The sequence below is a fragment of the Diadema setosum genome, chromosome 19 (assembly GCF_964275005.1).
Source record: "Diadema setosum chromosome 19, eeDiaSeto1, whole genome shotgun sequence".
In the NCBI taxonomy this organism is placed as follows: domain Eukaryota; kingdom Metazoa; phylum Echinodermata; class Echinoidea; order Diadematoida; family Diadematidae; genus Diadema; species Diadema setosum.
The window spans coordinates 32,226,441-32,248,414 of record NC_092703.1 but is presented as its reverse complement, the minus strand read 5'-3'; the positions used below and the strand labels follow the sequence as shown (position 1 = coordinate 32,248,414).

The window sequence follows — 21,974 nt, the reverse complement described above, 5'->3', positions numbered from 1 at the left end:
AATGAAACTGTTTGAAATGACTTTTGCTGCATATAGCAAATGCATTGTATGCTCACAGAGAAACAGTGTAATCAATAAACACAATTACTAACATAGTATGGGCACGTGTTGATGGCAGATTTATTATAATCCCCACATGTTTCTGTTTTCATGAGCAAATTTAGAACTACAAAATACTTGCCTATGAAATTGTGAGTTAAACAGCACTCACGTCAAATTCTATACAAACAAATTTGCATCTTTAAAGACACACACACACACAGACAAAAAAGAAAAGCAACTGCTCGAATTTTGGTCTTGTAAAACGTGTGTTACATGCACACACTTAACATTATTATATCTATATCATATATCAAGAACTATTTATATCAAAATGAAATTCTTGGTGTTGAGTGAATATATTACTTTGTATGTAATATATAAAATGTTTGTTTTCATGTATCATATAGCTATATTATCTATATCTATGTATATATAAATGTATATTTAACATAAACGTATATCACTCGACTCAAAAGGAAAATTGTTTTTTTTTTTTACATAAATGATAGTTATTGCAATGTAACTCTTTCAAAGTGTACTTTTGAGCTTTCACAAATCTATTATCTTCCAACCTTGAATATTATTGAAAACAGGAATCAATATTTGCTATTATATCCAGGACTACGGTCTTGGCATATACATAATGCACATTCCATTTGCCATGAAAGTTATTTCTACATCTTCACAAAAAGGCATCAAAATTGTCGCTATCTTTGCGCATCTTTTTTTTTCCGGTAGGATGTGGTACAGTAGTTGAAAACAATATTCTATACATTTCGACAAACACGTGACTAGGTATGAGTCTATTTCAGAAATATAACACGTGTACCATGTACCACTTTAGAAGAAGAATCACGTCTATAGTCTTTGATAAAGAGAGCAGGGACCCTCTCTAACTGCAGCAGGTGTATAAAGTGTTCAATAGATTTTTTGTTTTTGTTTTGCTTACTATACCCTCATAGAATTCCTGACGAAGATACCAGCTTGAATTAAAGGGATGGTACAGTGTCTGTTGAAATGGGGCCTCAGGTTTCCAACGTCTTTCGATATTTTTGGAGATAATGAGAAATTACCTCTTATGAAATATGAAAAAGCATATAATTCTAAGACGAATTCAAAGTTTATTTGATAAAAATTGGTTTCGAAATAGCTGAGATCTCCAAAACAAGCGATCCTAGAAAAAGGTGGGACCCACCTTTTATTTGGATCGCTTTGTCTTACTATATTTTTGGATATCTCGGCCATTTCAAAACAGATTTTATCTAATAATCTTTGAATTGTTCTTGGAATATTATTGTATATATTCTATCTAACATTTCTTAAGTGGTTTCTATAAGAATCTTGCAAAAAGTTAAAAGTTGAATCCTTACATCAACCAATACTCTACAAGCCCTTTAACGACGTAGAATGACACGAACAGAAATAGTCATGAAGACGTTGATAAACAGGTAGGCAAGTCTTGTTCCTGGTGCGTTTGTGCGTTTCAGCTATCATTTTCCCCACGCTCACAATCCGATATCAAATTTGTTATCTCAGGGCGTAGGAAATCCACAGCGTTTGATTCGAGTAACGCTGTCAGATTCAAGACCACTGTACAGAATAAAAAAAGCATAAGATGTGATTTCAAATTTAGAATACACGTACAATCAAATAAAAAGGAAATCTTGAGCCATGGCTCATTCACAAGTGTAAGACAAATATTGTACATAATTTTCTTGTCAGTCTAACATTATACATTAAAGCATCTTAGATAAAAACAGTTTTTTTTTTCATTGATTTTTGTCATTATTTGATAAATTATTATATACACATATACACGCAGTATGTGGAGTACGTTAAAACCCTTCATGACTAGCAATTAAAAAAATCTATAAAAGTTCACACACATCATCCATATATATTAATGTACGCCACATTATAATATGTAAAATTATACTGGTATAGACAAGTTATATTCTACTTTTGCCAAACTTTGGAATACTTTAAAGTGTGGTTGCATTTCAGGATTATTTCAAATGTTTTCACATAATTCACTCCCAAATGATTACATGCACTGCAGCATCACTACATTCAAGATGGACTCGAAAGGTTATATATCAAAACAACAGCAAAAAGAAAAGAAAAAACGAGTGAAAGAACGCACTTTGCATTGCATAGGCAGATTTGTATCGCCAGATTTACGTACCTCCGGCGTCCAAAACGTCTTTCCGGAAAGACGGGTGATGATTGATGATGACGCGAATACACTGTAGAGCGTCCGTCAAGATCGATGTGTCTCCCGGACTCAGAAGATTACCGATAGCAGCAATCGCTCCGATGTCGATCAGGTATCTTGAAAAGGAAAATGAGCATCGTTAGAAGACAAAAATGAATATAACCACATTTGCAGGCTAACACGCGTGGACAAACACGTACACACACATACACACACACATCAGGGGCGGATCCAGGAATTCTGTGAAGGGGGGGGCGCAACATATTTCTGGTGCCATTTCCGGGTTGCATTTTTTTCTTTTTATTTCTTTTGTTTTTAACGAAAAATAAGGGGTTGGGGTGTGCGCCGGTCGCGCCCCCTCTGGATCCGCCACTGCACCTAAAACATCTGTTTTTTGTTGACCATCATAAGATTATAAAAAGTATATAAACACTATGTTGAATTGAAAAGCTATGCAGTTCTGATTGATTTTATTTCTGCATATTTTTCATACATGTAACACGGCCATTAGAACAAAGTATTGTAATTGTGTACAACGTTGTCCACAGTAACTGAAACAGGTATCACAGGCGATTAATTCAATACATTGTACCTCATAGGGAATCTTGACTTTTCATGCTAGAAAAATATGTTCGCGTTGGCTCATGAAAGGAGTAAATTCACCCTTTAGCAGAGAAAATGGTTTTGAAACTAAATAAAACAGAACAATTTTGTTTTGTGCATCGGCAGTATATGTATGGATGATTTATCAATTTTCTCTTTCAACCTCTGGTGGTTGGAATATAATGTTGGCTGTTCGCTGTCAGTTCCGAAGGCAACAGGCGCAGAGAAAAATCAATAGCAATTAATGTCAGTATATAATCAGCATGGTCTTGACTATAATATGAGGGAGGTAACCACCTCCCTGACTATATTCAAGAGTCAGGAACCTACCTAACATGCGAGGCGTCTCCATTCCACAGGAAGTTTTGAAGGACAAGAATAGCTTCCCTCTTCGCCTTGGATCCTAACCTGTGCAGAACTCCGAGAACTTTCGGAATAATCTCGCTCTTGATCGTGGCCTGGTGATAGTATTATGCAGGTGCAATAGAAAAGTCACGGAAAATTTCTGAAAAAGGAATAACCTTTGGTTGACGACAGGCAAAGACGTGATCAAACACTAAATGCGGTCACTCTCGAGTCTTCTCATGATCATGAAGGCAGAATTAGGAATGACAATGCCCTGTATTCATAAGTAATTGTCTATCACACACAACACACACACACACACAGACACACACTCAGACTCTTTCTCTCTCTCTCTCTCTCTCTCTCTCTTCTCTCTCTGTCCATAATATACACGCTAATATACTAAATACACGGTTTGTTATTTAGCCTATGTAAATATATATATTATTGTATATGCTATATGTATAAGGCCTATATGATATAGATTAGATAACTATACCAAGATATAATATACGTGTTAACCTTATGAGGCACTTTGACTCACGGGATACGTATAACATACTGTATACTAAACGCTGCTGACGTACCTGCAGTTGATCTTTAGTCCCGGCTGTTATATTAGAAAGAGCAAACAACGTCTTCTCTAGCATCGAGTCATTCACATTATTGTCGAGTATGTGACCGAACTTTTCCAAAGCTCCTGCGTCGATTACCGCCTTTGTCATGTTTGTCGAAATGAATAAAAAGTGCAAATAATGATTTGTGTAAGTTTCAGTATATAGCTCAAAAAGAAATAATTATTGTCATGTCGTTAATAAGGTGACCCATCGACATGCAAATAAAGTGATGATAAAAACGAAGACACCACAAGGCCGCTAAGGAGCATAAAAGAGAAAAATGTCAGTTTATTCTCATCAGTTACAGGAAAAGATACTAGTATGCATCTTGTGAAAGAAAGCAATATAAGTATAGCACACCTTGCTTCAATTAAATCATAGAGCTTCAGTCAGAACACTACATTCAAAGAATTGTCTGTTAACTGTGAGACCATAAGATTGCCTCTTGATTTTTCATTTTAGCTAACACTGTGTAATCAACCAAAAGGAGTACATTCATGATACACAGCTCAGAAAGTAGACTTGTGAATTTCGCTGCGATTTTGTTCAAACCTGAAACGTACCTGTGTTCTGTCAGAATTGCCAGAGACTATGCTTCCAAGAGCCGCTACAGCTGCAGCAAGAACGGCACCTGAATGGTCACTGCAATAGAATATGAATGAACATGACTGCCGATGAATATACAATGAGCAATTAAGCATCATCTTTTTTTTCTTCTGAGTGAAATATGTTAAAACTAGACAAACATTTTGGTTCATAATAATATTCCTCACTTTTATCTACGTCAATGTCACCGCAAATGTATATAGGCCTCTATCTGTACAAAAGCTCTGCATCATCTCCCACATACCTATTGTCCATCAGTTGGTTAAAACATCCCCATGACGTTCAATGACGGTTTGAAACAGAGAGATCAACAGAATGTGATCAATCAGTCACCTGTCTCTTATTTAGACTGGCCGAATATCATAAATCTTTGGACCTTTTTACTTGTACAGAGTTTGCTTAATTTCAAACACGATTACAAACACGATTGCAATTACGATTCAAATCATTGTTCATTCACAGAGTGATTGGAAAGTCACCGTAATCTCCGCCCCAAAACACGATTGTAGTTAAGTTATGTTAAAACGCTAGTTTCGCTGCTTAGTTCTGGAGAAAGGTGGTTCAAAAATATCTCCCGACCGTCATTTGAAACACTATTATAATTAAGTTTCAAATCACACTCCGCGGTTCCAGTTTCCATTGACACGGCTTGAAACACGATTTTAGTTAATTTGGTTGATTACAATGGTGTTTCAAATTAAGTAATCTCGGTACGCGTGAATGCCCGGTTTGATATGTGAGGCAGCAGAATGGGCAGAGAAAATTACCCCCCTCCCTCTCAGAATCCTTTCTGGATTCCTCTTGTCCCACTTCCTACTTTGCAGTTATCAAACTCTGAACATTTTCATTCATAGAAATTTCCCCCGATTCTACATCACTTTATTGGATTCCACGTTTCTGTTCAATAAAGTTCAATAAAACGGATCTGACTTTTCTCGTTTACGATTTTTCTTTTTTCATAATATCCAACTAAGCATTTTTATCTCGGATTAAGGATATCAGCATGTAAATATCGTCATCATCATCATCATCATTATCATCACCCCATACTACGTCTGTTTTTTTGGCTTCTTCTTTGGTCTGAGGGGAGTTTGAGTTGTTGCACTGATTGTTTGGACTGTGCCATGCACCTGTAAAGATATTTGAGACATGTTGCCTTTCTTTCCCCCTTTGCAATAATTTTCTGTCATTATTACCTTTGCTATTCAATTCAAATCAATCTAATTGAAATAAAACATTATTTTCATTTTTTCAACAGACTGTACAAAGAAATATGTGACATTTGACATGCATTTTAACGAATGATACACAGGCAGCAAAGAGTAACAACATGTTCATGTCAAAGATTAGTACAAGGAGAGGCATGATATACACAAATGTATATACATATATATATATATATATATATATATATATATATATATATAGTGCGAAAAGAAGAGCAATCGTGGACGTAGCTAGGGTCAACGTGCCTGTTTATTGCCGAGCTTTCGGTCCCGTTAGGACCTTCATCAGGGCTGTAACGATACAAACATGACTCACTCGTATGGCTACACTAATAGGTATACATTCATATATATAACCTAACTGGCGTGTGTCTATAATGACTATGTAATCAATCAATCCGTAATTATATAATAGACTCCAATAATATACATAATCAATCGCATATTACTGAATACATTTCATATCAAACTTGTGTTATTAATTGAAATGAAGGTATATAACAAAAACACCAATTCAGTATCTTCATCTTATGTGTTGTGTAACAGAAGACTGTAATAATACCAAACTAGACATTTTTATGTTGTCGACGATAATACAGCATGTGGCAGCATTGCAAGACATAAGTGGCTATATAATACAGTACAACAGCCACGCCTCATCTTCCGGCAATCGTATAATGACGTAAATAATACTAATATACCACAACCATTCATATACATATTATAACATATGACAGAATATTACATAAGGCACAGAATATGAACGGTTAACATAATAAAGTAAGGATTTACCTTATTAATGGCGGATATAAAGGCTGTGTGGGTTGAGTGTGTCTGTTCGTGTGTGTATATGTGTGGGTTGGCGTATGGTTGCATATGCGCCTCACATTGTTGCGCAAGTGCAGTTCATGGTCTGCTGGTTAAGGATCAACATTGATGCCATTTGGCTGTAATGTTTTTAGTGTGGCTATCCAGTAGGATTCACGATCTAGAATCACAGAGCGGGTCTTCTTCTTGATTGGTTGTATCGTTTGTATTTTTGTATCGTTACAGCCCTGATGAAGGTCCTAACGGGACCGAAAGCTCGGCAATAAACAGGCACGTTGACCCTAGCTACGTCCACGATTGCTCTTCTTTTCGCACTGGATATAAATAATGAAGGAGCTACACTGGTGCTGTAAATGGTCGAGACCCCTTCTCGCAGTCTATATATATATATATATATATATATATATATATATGAGAAGAATAAGGAGTCTCGAGTACACCATTGTAGTTCCAACAAAGTTTTTATAAAAACATTGTTGGAACTACAAATAGCATACTCGAGACTCTTTCTTCTTCTTATGAAAACATTCGAAGTCCAACACATTATATATATATGAAGAGTTTGTTTGCAAAAACCGATAAGTCCATTTTTGAAGATTTTGAAGTACGGTCTGTGTCATAAAGTACAAAATAATACCTTTTAAATGATATATTGGTCACTTCATATGAAGGTACATTTTTGAAGTTATGGTCGAAAGAAGCAGAAATTTTCTTATTATTCTCTTTAGTTTTCTTGACCTTTAATCGCAAATATCTCCATTTGACAAATATGGACTTATCGGTTTTTGCAAACAAACTCTTCATATATATATATATATATATATATATATATATATATATATATATATTGAATACTGTATACTTATACAAAAATATATTACGTTATTCCTGTACACAATTAATCATGTAACACCTATAACATAGCTTGTCTTCTCGTTATACCTATGTCTGACCAACCGGCTGCTAACAATCGCTCGAGTAGTGTCCCGAGGGTTCAATTCCGCAGCTTAATTTTTAGCCTTGCTCATTATTTTTACCTGCACAACTTTACGAGCAGTTGGCAAATGCTGTTCTCTCCTCTCTCGGAAAAATCTTCAACGTGGCAGGAACAAGTCTGCTTTGCAATGCGCTGTACGGCCCAACAGGCCGAATAATTAGCGGGGGACATCCAGCCGTCCTTATTCAGGTGTCTCTTCAGTGGTTCCAGAAGTGGAGTTACCTGGACAATGAAGAACCAGCAGAGAAAATTGTTTGCTATCAACTATTTAGTGCTAATACAAATACAGTGGTGGATCTAGAGGGAGTCGCACAGGGCGCGCGCTCCCTTTTTTATCATTATTTTCTTTTTAAAGCGCCCCCTTTGATTTTGTAAGGGCGCCTCCCCTTTACGGAATTCCTGGATCCGCCTCTGAAATACTACCTGCACACAACGTAAGTAAATATTATCATTACATAGAAAACGAGTCACGAGAAATCTATAAAGCTTGATCATTATGAGGGGTGGGGGGGGGGGGGGGCAATCTGACACAAGCGTTTCCCGATCCTCTAACTTCCGTACCTGCACAACAAATTACATAACCTCATACGAAATTTCGCTGAGTGATTCTGTATTTGACAACACATATGATAGCGGCACTTCGTATTATAGGTTAACGCCACAAGTTCTAATCTATACTCTTTGGAGACTGAAGAGCTTGAATTAAAACATTGCATTCATCCAGGGACAGACACTTTGACAGAGGCATTGCATTTTAATGAATGGTGACATAATGAAAATAAAGTAATGTACACAATGATATAATTCATAGTAAGTAACCGCTCTTCACAGGACAAGTGGTATTTCTCTTTTAAAAAGTCTTTCAAACGGCAACCAGGACAGTGTAGAGAACTCTTTCGGTTTCTCTTTCGATATGTTGAGGGGGGTGGGGAGGGTTCGGCGGCACAGGTTAGAGAGCAGAATATCAAATTATTGTTCATACCTTCTGTATATCGACTGTGGACCCATGATCCCTCGCCAAATTTCCAACTAGATCGGTTGCGTCATTTAAGGTACCGTTTCTCATTGATGTTCTCAAGATACTGTGTGATCAAATATACATAATTATGATATGTGATTGTGTATGTCTAAATATAATATAGACAGTTATATAAATGGTGACAGATATTATATATAATACATAATATCTGATGAATGATATATATTTACATGCACAAACATACACACATAATATATGTATACACACATACATCTATATATGAGGAGATCGTAGTGATTAGTTCTCTAAAGGCTACACGGCTTCGAAAACGATACTGTTTTAACATGGTATAAGACCTTTGTGTACGTAAATATTATATAGGCGTTGATCCATCATGACATCACCACTGGAAACATGTCAATGCCATATTGTCAAAATTACTTATTACTCTGTATGCGTCAAACGCGTACATTGTACAACACGTACCTTCAGCTGTAAATGGATTCATTCAGATTGTGTACATGTTTACTTGAAAAAGGGAGGAACAAAATAAAAACACTATAGGCCTACTTCTTGAATCTATATGAATTATGTGTGTGATTTAAGTTAAGATTTAAATTATAAAAAAAAAGGCCAGTTTGGCTTAGTTTCATCACATATAAATCGTTGTTACAGAAACTTCTTAGCAAGCTTATGTCATGTGCATGAGCGTGATGACAAACTGTAATTCCATGACTGCGAGAACATAATTATCGTGTATAATGTCAGCAGGTTGACAACACTAGCGTCTGATGTAAATTACATGACTGTAGCTAGGATAAAAACTCATCAATTGATCCGTCGGAAAATGATGTCGAAATGTTGTCATGCTGAAAGATAAACTCCACCCCCTGATTGTTTTCACCTCCTTGTTTGTGTGATTGACACATGATTGTCATTGTTATGGTAACCCGTTTCGCATGTTAATGCTGTCGGAAGGAAACAATAAAAAAAAATTATTCTCCTGCTTATCAGGCATCTCGAACATTAACATAGACACTTACTTGATCAGCGGAGGAACGATACCTGAATCCAAAACGGCATCTCTGTAAGTCGCACAGTCTCCAGATAGATTTCCTAGAGTGGCTAGCGCCTGAAAAAAAAAACAGCGATATTATCATGGATTTATTGATTCTTCATGCCTGAAACTTTGATGATGTTTGCGACGACTTTGACGAAAACAGAAAAAGTATCATTAATGATAACAATTATGATGGTACCAATAAAAAGATAGCTACAATCCAATTTACGAAGGGCAGCCTCTGCAGGTATTACATCTTTTTATTGAGAAAAAAAAAAAAACACGTAGAAATGTTATTATCGCAGCAGTCTATAATAATGTGTATAATTGACTGTCTATGATAAAACATCACATTACTTTGTTACATGAATTTCGGTTGAAAAAAAAAACTGAAGCAATTTTGCAATTCATATTTGAATGTCAAATAATCCAAGGAAAATTGTATCGATTCAAATTGTCATTTTTGCTAATTTCATTCAGAGTCAGAAATGTCTGTGGAAATTTTTGATTTAAAAAAAATTCGGAATGAATGACCTCTTTGCTTTCAAACGTTGGGCTGATAAAGGATGCTCAGAACAAGAACGATTTGACTTTAAAACACTTTAAACGACAGAACAATTTCATCAATTTCGACAATTCCGAAAATATTTCATTTCACATGATTTATAGCCACTTTATTCAAAATCGCACCTTAAAAATAACAGTTAATGTTGCTGTTTTACACTCCTTAACACATCACTTTTTTTTTCTCAATTCTTTGTAACACCAGAGGAGCATTAAAGTATACCCTAAAATATTATTTTTCCATAAACAGGATAGAATTAACCAAAAATAGAACGTCCATTTGATCAAAATAGTTAACATGTCTGGAGTAATGTTCGCATAATGCATTCGAAGAGACAGAAATGGGAGTTCCCTAATTCGTCTTCTTACTTACAATCTCTCTTGCCGGATCATCTTCCTCTATGCTTGCCATGGCAACCAAATCAGGCATGATGTTGGCCTGGAAGATTTCTCTTGTATGACTCGAGATACTTCCAGCAATGTTATTGAGAATCCAGCAAGCCTCATACTAACAGACGGTTGAATATAATAAGAGAAAAGCAAAATCACAACATTGAAATAATAATAAACATGCATCTGGTGGTCAATTTTGAAAGGAAAAGATTGAAAAAAAAAGTAGACAGAGACTTCATAATCGACGAAAATCAAAACTTTTCCCGCGCGTAATTTCATATAATGTGAAATAGTATAAAATGATAACATAAACATGTAAATGACAAATTGTTTATAATTTCAAAGTTATAATTTCAAAGTTTATTTCATTTTTCAACAAAAAAACATATGTTTCACTTCATTTTGTAACAGAAAATAAGGTAAGTAGAACATAGTGAAATAAAAAGATTATAACAATTGAGGACCTAAAGTAATCATACATTGTATTGCAAGAAAGAAACATAAGTGATCAAAGCGAAATACATGTATACCGTTGTTTTAAATGCGAAAAATGGAGGGACCCACTAAAAAGACAGAGCTTGTAGTATGTGGGTCCCTCTGGAGAAGAACATGAACGAAAAGATCCTAAATTGAACCGTCGTATATACAAACAGATAACAAAGTGGAAGAAGTCTGGAAGCCCACTAGAAATTAGATTAACAAATAAATACATTTACATAGACGCGAACTAACATAAAACAGGACTAGACAGCAGGACAACTACTAAAGAAAAGGTTGTAAAGGACAAAACGGGATGGACAAGACTGACGAACTGAAGACAAAATAGCAGACAAGAACGCAAACAAGAGACAGAAACAGTAACAGAACAACAGAAACAACAAACATTAACAGCGATCTTCGGCAGAAGCATGCCGAGAGAAACAGAAGATAGTTGCTGGGGAAAGCGAAATTTTGACGCCTTGAAGAAAGACAAGAAAATAGAAAATAGAGGGATATATGAACCGAAGTAGCACACGGAGAGTCAGCTTCTAGACTCTATGGGTAAAAAATGGCATAGATGACAACATTGCAAACCTCCAGGGGGAAAAATACCGTTAATTCTTCGAATAGGGGACAAAGTAAACAGGTTAGTATGAAAAAAAACCCAAAAGGTTAATTCAGTATTGTAGAGTCATACAATTGCAATAAAAAATACTTCAGTCTCCTCTTGAAAGAGTATATGGATGGAGCATCTTTTAAGTCATGATTCAAAGAATTCCAATAATTTGGGCCTACATAAATAAGTGAGTTTTTAGCAAAAATCGTTCTTAAAAGAGGTAAATGAAATTCACCAGATCGCCTAGTGGGATATTTATGAAATGATTGATTTTTGAGGAACATAGAATCAAAAATAGATGGAAGCAAGTTATTACAATACTTGTACATAAATTGCCCTAAATTAAACAAAAACAAATCTGTCATTTTTAAGAGCTTGTTGGAGGCAAACAACATATTTGTATGAGAACATACAGAGGAATTACAGATAACACGAAGAGCTTTCTTTTGTAAAAGGAACACTTTGTCTAATAAATTCTGATGGGTGTTGCCCCAAACTAATACTCCATAATTAAGATGAGGCAATATTAACGACGAATATAACATAAGTAATGATTTTTGTGAAATATAAAATTTCAATCTATTTATTATACCTATATTGCGTGATACTATATTACAAACATTATCAACATGCGATTTCCAGGAAAGTTTGTCATCCACAATGACACCCAAAAATTTGGTATGTGAGACTCTTTGTAGATGAGAGTCATCTAATACTATATTCATACTTAAACTATCAACAGTGTTACTAAAAAGCATATATTTCGTTTTTTGAGCATTGAGTGATAGCCTATTGGCCCTGACCCAATTTGTCACTTTCTTCAACTCAATGTTGATTTTATGAACAAGAAAATCAATATCATTATGGGCAAAATAATCTTTGAGGGTTTTTTATTTTCATGCATTTCAGGCATGTGCAAAATGTTTCACTCCTTTCAGCACTTTTGTAACATAGGATAGGACTTGTTCGCCCATGATAAGATGGAAGGAAATTTGCGTTTTAGAAGGGATTGACCTTGAACAATTTCGATTTACAGATCAGTAAACGCATAATAGAATATGATTCGTTGACGACAATGATGATGATGATGATGACAATATCAGAAACCCGCTGAGTGCCACCTCAATTATCTATTCATAGGCTTGTGTGCAAAATTGTGCATAATTCAATTCACTGACACAGAAAGGATTAATAGTATGTGAAGTTTCAGGAGATTTGGTGGTAAATGAAGGGAGATACGAGGAGGTGAACGTTCGAGATTTTTTGTCCCTCGCTTCACAGAGCTTCGATGACCGTTACGAATTCAAAAACTTTCGTATCGCCTCTTATCGCGGAGTATCACCTTATCGCCGGGCATGTGAAAGGAAACATAAACCACAACCCTGCCAAAGTGAAAACGAAGTTGTAAGTAACATTATACTTCAGATGACTTTGATCCATGGGGTGACTTTACTTACTCGAAGTTGCGATGTCAGATCTTCCTTTCGAAATATCTTGACCAATTTGGGGACGACTCCCAGCTTAATCAGTTGTTCTGTTATTTTGTTGTAGAACCCTGTGCTGTGATAAACTGATGTTATCTCTTCGAGAAATAGAAATAAAAATATATTCATATACATCGTATCAATATTTCTGCCAATTTATTTTTCTTGATTCGTGCAAGACCACCCTTTCCTCATTAATCATTTATAAATATGTGTCTATGCATTTAGGTGGAAAATTTTGCCATCGGTAATGTTCGTGTGAAACTAAAATATCCACTGGCGTAACAGAAATTAATCGAATGATCAAAATGATGAATGAATAGAGATAATGTTCATGCAGATTTAATGTTTTCCAATCACTCTGTCGATTACAAACTGAGAACTGATTATATTACCATGTTTTTAGACGTACTTTGGACAAACAAAGATATTAAATGATTATTATGAAAACAACCTGTTATGAGGGGAGCGACGGTATACATGAACCCAATCACAGGAATGCACGCCAGTCATTGCATACAAGGTGAACATCTATACCTTTCTTTTTTTTTTTTCTTCAGAGAAATGTTTCAACCGGGTCATCACTTAATGTAGAGACTTTGGAGATGCCTACAGGCAAATATGTCTGCGTGTTTATGTTGACATGTAGATATTAAAAGGAGTGCAAAGAAAGCAGACTATCAAGCTCATCATGCACATACGGAATAATATTGTACAAAAATAAGTTCCATTACATGACGTCATCAAAATCTTGAAGTTTGTGAAAAAGAGGTACCATCACAGTAGCGCATTCTGAGGTTTCTGGTTGCATCCAGTTGCTTCTGTTTGCTTCTGTTGTCCAGTCTTGCAACGAGTGTCCTTAAAGCACCAGCCTAATTTAGTTTTTAAAAGAACAAACAAGAGTAGAGGGAACTTCAAGTATTTCAACAGTTGCAATTCAAGTGGGTAATAACAATTGTTCAATATTGACCTTCATAGAGAAACAATTAGGTATAAGAATAGGGAAAGACAGAACGTGGTTGATTCAAAAAGGTAGAAGAGGTGTTTTGATAGTGTAGGGCTCCGGGTTCGCTCTCATATTCTTAGAGGCAGTACAACTTGGTGGTAGTCAAGACACAGCTGACACATGGTCTTGCTTGTATGGGATCTGCTCGCGAACTGTTCTTCCCAGCAATTTTAGTGTATATCTTATCCAGGCACTTGCCATTCAATAAAATACAAATGAGTCAACACTGGATCTGAATATTCAAGAGACACAACACAGGATCTCAACAGAGGGTGAATTACTATTAATGACTCCTTTATGTAAATTAGTTACAAGGAAGGTTGCACAAATAAATATTCATTTCAGAGAAAACTAATCAGGAGAAATGGAGGGAAATTCTAACAATGGCTCAGGTACTGGTAGGACATGGAGATGTGCCTTAGTGGGAATAGAAGGAGAGTGGAGTGTACCATACTGTGAAAGAGGTATGACATGGTGGATGGCATAGGAAGAAATAAAATCTGTCTGAGCTCACTTAGCTCAGGGAAAAGAAATTCGGTTCAAAATAAGTCTCTACAATAGTCATACAGTTATTGCAATCATCTATCTTGTCGTTTCTCTCATAGACAGTGATGGTTCTCAGTTGCGGATCCAGGAATTCTGTAAAGGGGGCGCATCTAATATTTCTGGTGCCACTTCCGGGTTTCACTTCTTTTTTTTTTTCTTTTTATTTCTTTTGTTTTCAACAATGATTAAAGAGGGGGGGGGGGGGGCGTGCGCTTCTTGCGCCCCCCTCTGGATCCGCCACTGGTTCTAATCCCTTGGAGAAACGGGTACCGGGCATACGTATACGTGGCATACCTAATTAAATGTCGGGCAAAAGCACGGTATCAGTCTAGTGGATGGATATGACACCTGCCTAGTTTGATTCCAAACAAAGTCTGCAAGCCTAAGATTATTTCTATCATGGCTAGCGGCTACACTCAAACACTTAAAAAAATATTCGTTTATTTACGCGGATGAAGGGCGACTTGTCAATCAGTTGCAACAACAACAACTCCTTGCAGGAATAATTAAACTTAATAAATCAAACCAACTCGTTCCATCTTAACATCATCATACTTTATGAGCAAAATGAGGTTCATTACAGGATCACCCTAACAAAGCAGAACACATTCCAATTCCACTATTCATCACAAGTCTTAGATATTGCAAGTGTCCTTTGAAGGCAGTAAAAAGCTCACCTTCGAAATATACGTACCAGGGAAGGTGGGAGAGAAACTCCCTTGAACAACAAGCAAGCGAAGAGTAGCACACCGTGTCTCTGAATATTGCAAAAACCATGATTTCTTCTAGACTTGAACAATTATCAACCATCAACCAATGATAGATTGACATTGCAGATACCCCAAATCAAAACAAAAGTTACCTTAGGTGACCGATCATTTTCTTGTGCAGCCCCTAGGTTGTGGAATAGATTACCATTAGACATTCGGAAATGTCAGACTCTAAATAGTTTTAAATCAAAAGTGAAAACTTTTTTGTTTTAGCACGGGCTTATTTCTTTTTGTACTTCCCATGCAGCATTGTGCAACATAGGAACTTAAGAGCTCTTGAAGCGCAGTAGAATATATAGACATAGTTTCTGCGCTTAATAAATGATTTATTATTATTATTATTATTATTGTGTTTACCTTTGAATCATCTCCACTCTCAATCTCGTCCCCAGAACCACTGGTTGTTCGAGTCTTTGATCCAGCCGTTTTTCCTCTTTTTGTTTTCGCTGCACTGTTTCTGGACCTACTGGTTCTTTGTTTTCTCTCAGATAGGACTTTTTCTTTTCGTGACCTGACTCCTCTTTGCCTCGTCTCTCTCGCAGCGGTTTGGTTACTTGTGACCGTCGTCTCGGGGTCACTGGTCTCCAGTTGTACAGGACGTGGGCTGTGATGGTCGACATCACTACGAGCCTTCTTGCTGGGCAGTCCGGCGACCTCCGCCAGCCGCTTCCGCACTTGCCTGGTGACCATCTGTTGGTGTTTTATACAAAAATTATTACTTAAACTAAAAACAATGAAAATATATATCAAATTCTTTGCTCTCTTCAAACATGGCATGATTTCTCCAATATCTTTGAGACATAAGTTACGATAATGATAATGTACCACGCTGTGCAGCGTGAGATAGAGTGAAAATGCCTTATGTGTGGTTGAAAATGCTTCAAGACATACTGTGAAGAAGTAAGAGGTAGTTCACATAAGTATTATTACCTTTATCTCGCATTTGTCTTTACTGACTTTTTGTCGAATAAACTATGAGAATAAGATGTCCGTTGCACTAGACAGTCATGGCACAGGTTTTCTATTTCCCTTCTATTGGCTTATCTCTGCATAAAGCATCACACATTTCCCTTTGCTAGATTTATTAGCACATTCACAAACAAACAGTATTTATGATTTTTAAAGAAATTCCCATGACAAATGGCATGATTTCTCCCATTATTTATCATCGGATGCTTTATTAATCTCTCTCTCTCATTTTTTTTTTTTTTTTTGGGGGGGGGGGGGACAGAAGAGTACATATAATACTTATCTCCGCCTCAGGAGTATCATCCTTTTGGTACTTACACCAAGGAGTTTTCGCGGTTCTGTGATAAACTCTTTGTTTATTTATACAAATTAGGATGAAACAAGCTCTTATTTTATATTCGATTTACTTTGGAGCTGTGGCACTGTTACGCAATCATGACTTACACTACTTGTATCTGGAGAACTCGCTGTTTGCTTCCCTTTGGCTTTCTCTATCTCTCTCAAGCGATCAATGCCTCTTAACACGACCCGTTTGTTCGCTTGTTTCTTCTCCGTCTTCGCCACTGCCTTCTTCTTGACTACTATTTTCGTCTGCTTGGCTTTCAATCTGTTTGATCTTTCAGTAGTACCTGTCTTCTTATGATTATGATGATGACCGAAAGAAAAAAATGAATGAATACAAAAACAAAAAAAACAAAAAAAAATAGCCGAGGTATATCAATTAGAACCACAAGTATACATCAAGTATAATATCAACGTAACACTACTTTTACATCACTATAACGGGGACTGTCATTAATTCCATTTTATATTTAGCAAGAAAAGATATATTGATATTCAAATGATCATCATTTATATAAATACGATGAAGAGGAGAGGGAGATGCGGAGAAAGATTAAAACAATTAGACATGTTATAGCAAAGAGGATAGCTAAGAAAAAGTGACAAAGAAAAATGAGGTAGCAGAAGCGGAGAAACAATACATGGTATGGGAACACGAAAAGGAGAACAAAAAAAAAGTGAAGAGGTCAGAAGGAGGGATTAGCAAACAGACGAAAGACTGAAATTCATCGGTTTATCATCATTTAAACGATAAAACGTTACGCACTTATGGCGTATAGATGCTTTGAATGACATCAAGTATGCTAACATACAATTTAACAGAATCCAATTGAACAGACATTTTTTATGTCCAAGCATTGATGCTTACTGTATTTAGTGAGAGCGTGTGACGCTCTGAAAAGTCTAGCTAAGCTATGCTTTATGCCCTTACTGTACTCGATTCTGCCAGTGGTCGATTCTTTCGAGGTGTTTGTATCTTCTTCCCGCTCGTTACTGCAGAGTTTCGCGCCTTGGCTTTACTCGAAGCTGTCTGTAGTACCATGGCTCTTCCTCTCGTGGCTCGACGCTGCTGAACTGCGGGAGACTTGTCGCCACCCCTTTTCGCACCCTTAAAGATAAGGTCAAGAATTCTTTTTAGGAACGATCTTATTACGTCACAACTTCGTGTTTTCATCAGAAATATTCTTCGGAGTACCTGGTAAAGGTAAACAAATACATAGCTGACATATCGAGAAACCTGTTTTGAAAAGCACTCATCTTGAGACATACTGAAGCGTATCTCACTTGAATTTCACTCAAAGCCAATTAGTACATGTGGTAGCAACAGATGGATTTGTCCAAGCTAGCATAAGTCATTATATTGTATTTCTGTCACGCCAAATACTGATGGAGACAGATATACAGCTGTGCACGAACGGGGATGGCAGACACGTGGACCATAGTGGTTTTGACTTATTCTCCTCTGTCAAATTCAAACGACTGAATAATGTGACTTCCTTATTAATTCTTTGTATGATTTCTTTGTGTCAGCATTCACTATAACTGCACCGTAATTCCCTCTCTGGATAAAGTCCTAGCTTACCCTCCTGGGTCAAGTCAAGATCACTGCTTTGCTTTGTTTTGTTTTGCTGTGTTATTTTATAATCCTTTCTGCATGTTCAGGTACTCATACAGTAATACACAATCACATTTGATGAGCCTTAATTCGTGCCTCGGTGGGTAAATCTCATGATGGACTCTAGATCTTGAGGCCCTTCATTCGAGTCTCTACTCATTAGTAGCATTGCCTTAGTCTTCCAGAGTGGACGTCAAACCCTTTGAGTGTCGCTTTGCACAGAAAATTCACACAACGCTGTTGTAATGAGAATCATACCCAATGTTATCGCCAGACCTTTACTGAACATAACAACCAGTCTGTAATCAAAAGTCAGGTATAAAACTACCGATTCCAGTGTTGTAAAATAGTTTAATTTCCTTTCCACGAATTTATGGAAAAGTGAGAAACAAGAGGAAAACAAAGGATCAGAGAGAAGGGAGAAAGAAGGATGAAATCTAGCCAATACGACACTGAACGATGAGAATCACAAGTTGTGAATGCATGTATCATGTGTGCCCTCAAAAGAGAATTTTAGAGGCAAATATCATGTGAACATTATAATCATGCGCCATCAAAAGGAAACACCATTTACGTACATACATTATCATAGTATTGCCATGGCAAGGTCAGACGAATATATGCGTCCTGAGACGTGATATAATGAATCTCTCAGTGTCGGTATTATAGGGCACACGGTACAAACGGCAGAAATAAACACCATGACCAGAAAATTAATCGCGAAGTCTGCCTCTGCGATTCATAATTTCCTCTGGGCAAATTTATATCAACAGTCCTATTAATTTTGCAGGATTGTTGTCAGTATGCAGTCATCACAGCTGCCAATGTCCTGGATTTTGTTAAAGTAATGTGTGGTATGACAGCTTGCACTGGGAATTATGTGCAGGCCTGCATTAACTGAAAATACACACAATAACCCATGTATATATTTTATTGCTTCTGTGCCTGTTTGCGTGACAGCATTCAAAGCTCGCTTACCTTGGACTTCGCTCTCGTCATTGTAATATCAATATTTTCCACCACATACACCGTTTTTCTCCGTGCTGGTATAGGCAGGTGTGTGGAGCGTGGTGCGTGAAACCTGAATCGAGAAAATATACAGTGAAAACGCAGAAAATGTTAAAGTAATTTGTACAAAACACAGCACAATGAAGTTTTTCAGTGGATCTAAATTTAGTACAGTCTACTTGCTGTTTTATGAGTAAATTTTGTAGGTTCTATAATTCCAAATAGGTAATAATTGGTTCCATTTTCTGTGGAATCAAGAGTGTTGTGAGAACAAGGCATTTTGAGCCATTTTGCAAAGCGAACGTAACGGTTTAACGGACTAAGAGCTATAGGAGGAGCAAAATTATGGAGCAAAATAATGTCAACTGAGCTCGTCAGCTTTCCAATTTGTGGCTCGCTTTGTCATTCAGGGGTAATATTTCCTTCCTTGCCTCCATGACTAAAGCAACCTGTCTATATAGCGGTCATTCTTTTCGTCTCCCTTGGGTGGCCACTATAGACAGGTTTGACTGCGGTAATCATACCGATTCGGTCACTGACAAGTTTGCAGAGCCACTGAGATCAAGATTATATCAAGATGAAGACCCGTCTGGGCAGAAAGTCTATATATACTGATTTCATTTATCTATGGACGATTCACAGCATTTCGTTGCAACGCCCACACTACCACACTACGGCTTGAGCGGAGTCTAACTATTCCTCGCTGTTCATTGGACGCTAATTTCGACTACATAAGCTGAGAGCTAGGTACACGTAGTGGTACACTACGTAGAACACGAAACCAATGTATATAGTGCGATATGACTCCTTCTGTCTTTTTCGTACCGTTTGCAGGGCAAAATTGACGGAAATGAACGTGATTCAAATTTGTTTTCGTCAAGCTTCCCAACCCCTCAAGCTCCAGGGGAAAAAATGAGAATAAATTAAGCCAATAATTGTGATAATCGGACTTACGTGAGATTTTAGATGGCCGAACACTCCTTCCCCAGTCACCGAGGCACGTACAAACGAGTACTGTATCCCTTACAACACTTACTGTGTAATCACAGGCCGCTCACCACGTACTGACGTGTAGTCACCGGAGCACTCAGTTTGTGCACTCTCTCCCCTTGTCGCTGCTGAGCGGATGTACCGCCTGCTGGCAAATACGATGTTATGTGAGGTCGGAGTCGATGTTTACGTCACAATATGACTCAGTAGACATGCCCATGCCTGTTCATTCACGGTCGCGGCTATACATGAAACGTCTATTGGACTATTAAATAATTGATTAACCAAGGTTGTTGTTTTTTCTTTAGATCACGCACTTACACACACAGTCATGTTTAATCCTTTTAACTTATTATCTTGTTAGTCTTTAGTCTTTGTTAATGTCCGTATGTCGTTCGCGATTTTAGCTGCATGTTGATGCAAACGAGATGGTGAGGAAAATGGTTGCATTTTATTCTATCGAAAAGGGTTGTATGAGCGGGAGAATTATTATATTATATATATATATATATATATATAATATATAAATGTACATATATATATATATATATATATAGAGAGAGAGAGAGAGAGAGAGAGAGAGAGAAGGGGAGAATCAATTTGTCGAGATGAACTATTGAAAAAAACAAAAACAAACAAACATTCAATTTGACCATTAGGGCTTATTGTGTTGATTGTTCAATTTACATTATACATTCAGTTTTATGTTAAAAAAAAAATCGACTTTGATATTGTAGGTTTTCCCGCCCATTTCATCTGAGTATATAGGCATCAAATTCATGGATAGACGTTCAATTTTGTGTTATATATATATATATATATATATATATATATATATATATATACATTCGTTACAGATTGTAGATGGTTACGTTATGTTCAGAATTCGACACATTTTGGACCCTCGGAATACATCGCTAATTAATGGACCGTTAGCCTCAGACCCGTTCAGTCGGATTGTCGGCCATGTTGAAGTTATCAAGATGAGGTTATCAATGCTTCAACCAAACTAGCTGGGCGGTGTGTTGGCTCAGTCGGTTTCGCGTCTGCCTCACGATCCTCGAAGGACCCTGGTTCAAACCGGAGTCTGGACTGAGCAATTTTTGTGTGTAATCATACCGTCCCTCTAGCAAGAGGCAAAACACGTCTACGAGAGAGTAACAACTCATGCACGTAAAAGATCCCTCACCTCACATCCATCAGGTATTAAGGACGCCATGGAAGACCAGTTTAGCATAGCTGAATATGATGGGCTATTCAGCCATCTCCTCAGAAGGAAATGAACAACCAAACAAACAAACTCTGTCCGTAATCGATATATTCATTTATCAACAGTGTCGTGCTAAAAATGCTAAAAGTGCTAAGAGTGATCGTTGGTCAGATGAATAAGAAATTTGTTTAAATGCAAAGGTTCCATTCAATTCACTTAAAAGTGCACAATCAAATTTAATTCAAAAGCTGCGTAAATGCTTGCCCTTTCGTGAATTAATATTCCTTAACGTTCATCATGGTATATAATGCCGGTGTGAGTTTGATTGCATTTTGCGTTAATATTTTTTTTTCAAAGTGTGTGTGTTTCATTACATGTTTATGTGAGAAAAATTATGAAGTGGTTATGTGAATGACATCGAATGAGTTATTGTTAGCCTTTGAATGTTGATCACGGTGTTCGA

At 36.8% G+C, this 21,974-nt stretch overlaps 1 protein-coding gene across 1 annotated transcript; it reads right to left on the bottom strand.

The window, feature by feature from the left end:
- Nucleotides 1–1,353: 1,353 nt before the first annotated feature.
- On the bottom strand, nt 1,354–19,302 carry LOC140242431 (uncharacterized). The gene is made up of 15 exons (XM_072322168.1): nt 19,282–19,302; nt 17,620–17,796; nt 16,791–16,982; nt 15,735–16,067; nt 13,831–13,927; nt 13,029–13,153; nt 10,456–10,590; nt 9,502–9,590; nt 8,462–8,561; nt 7,520–7,701; nt 4,386–4,464; nt 3,793–3,921; nt 3,191–3,318; nt 2,228–2,373; nt 1,354–1,632 (listed from the first exon to the last, which is right to left on the bottom strand). Exons 1-15 carry the CDS (start codon nt 19,300–19,302, stop codon nt 1,526–1,528), a joined length of 2,040 nt encoding a protein of 679 aa, XP_072178269.1. The 3' UTR covers nt 1,354–1,525.
- Nucleotides 19,303–21,974: the final 2,672 nt, after the last annotated feature.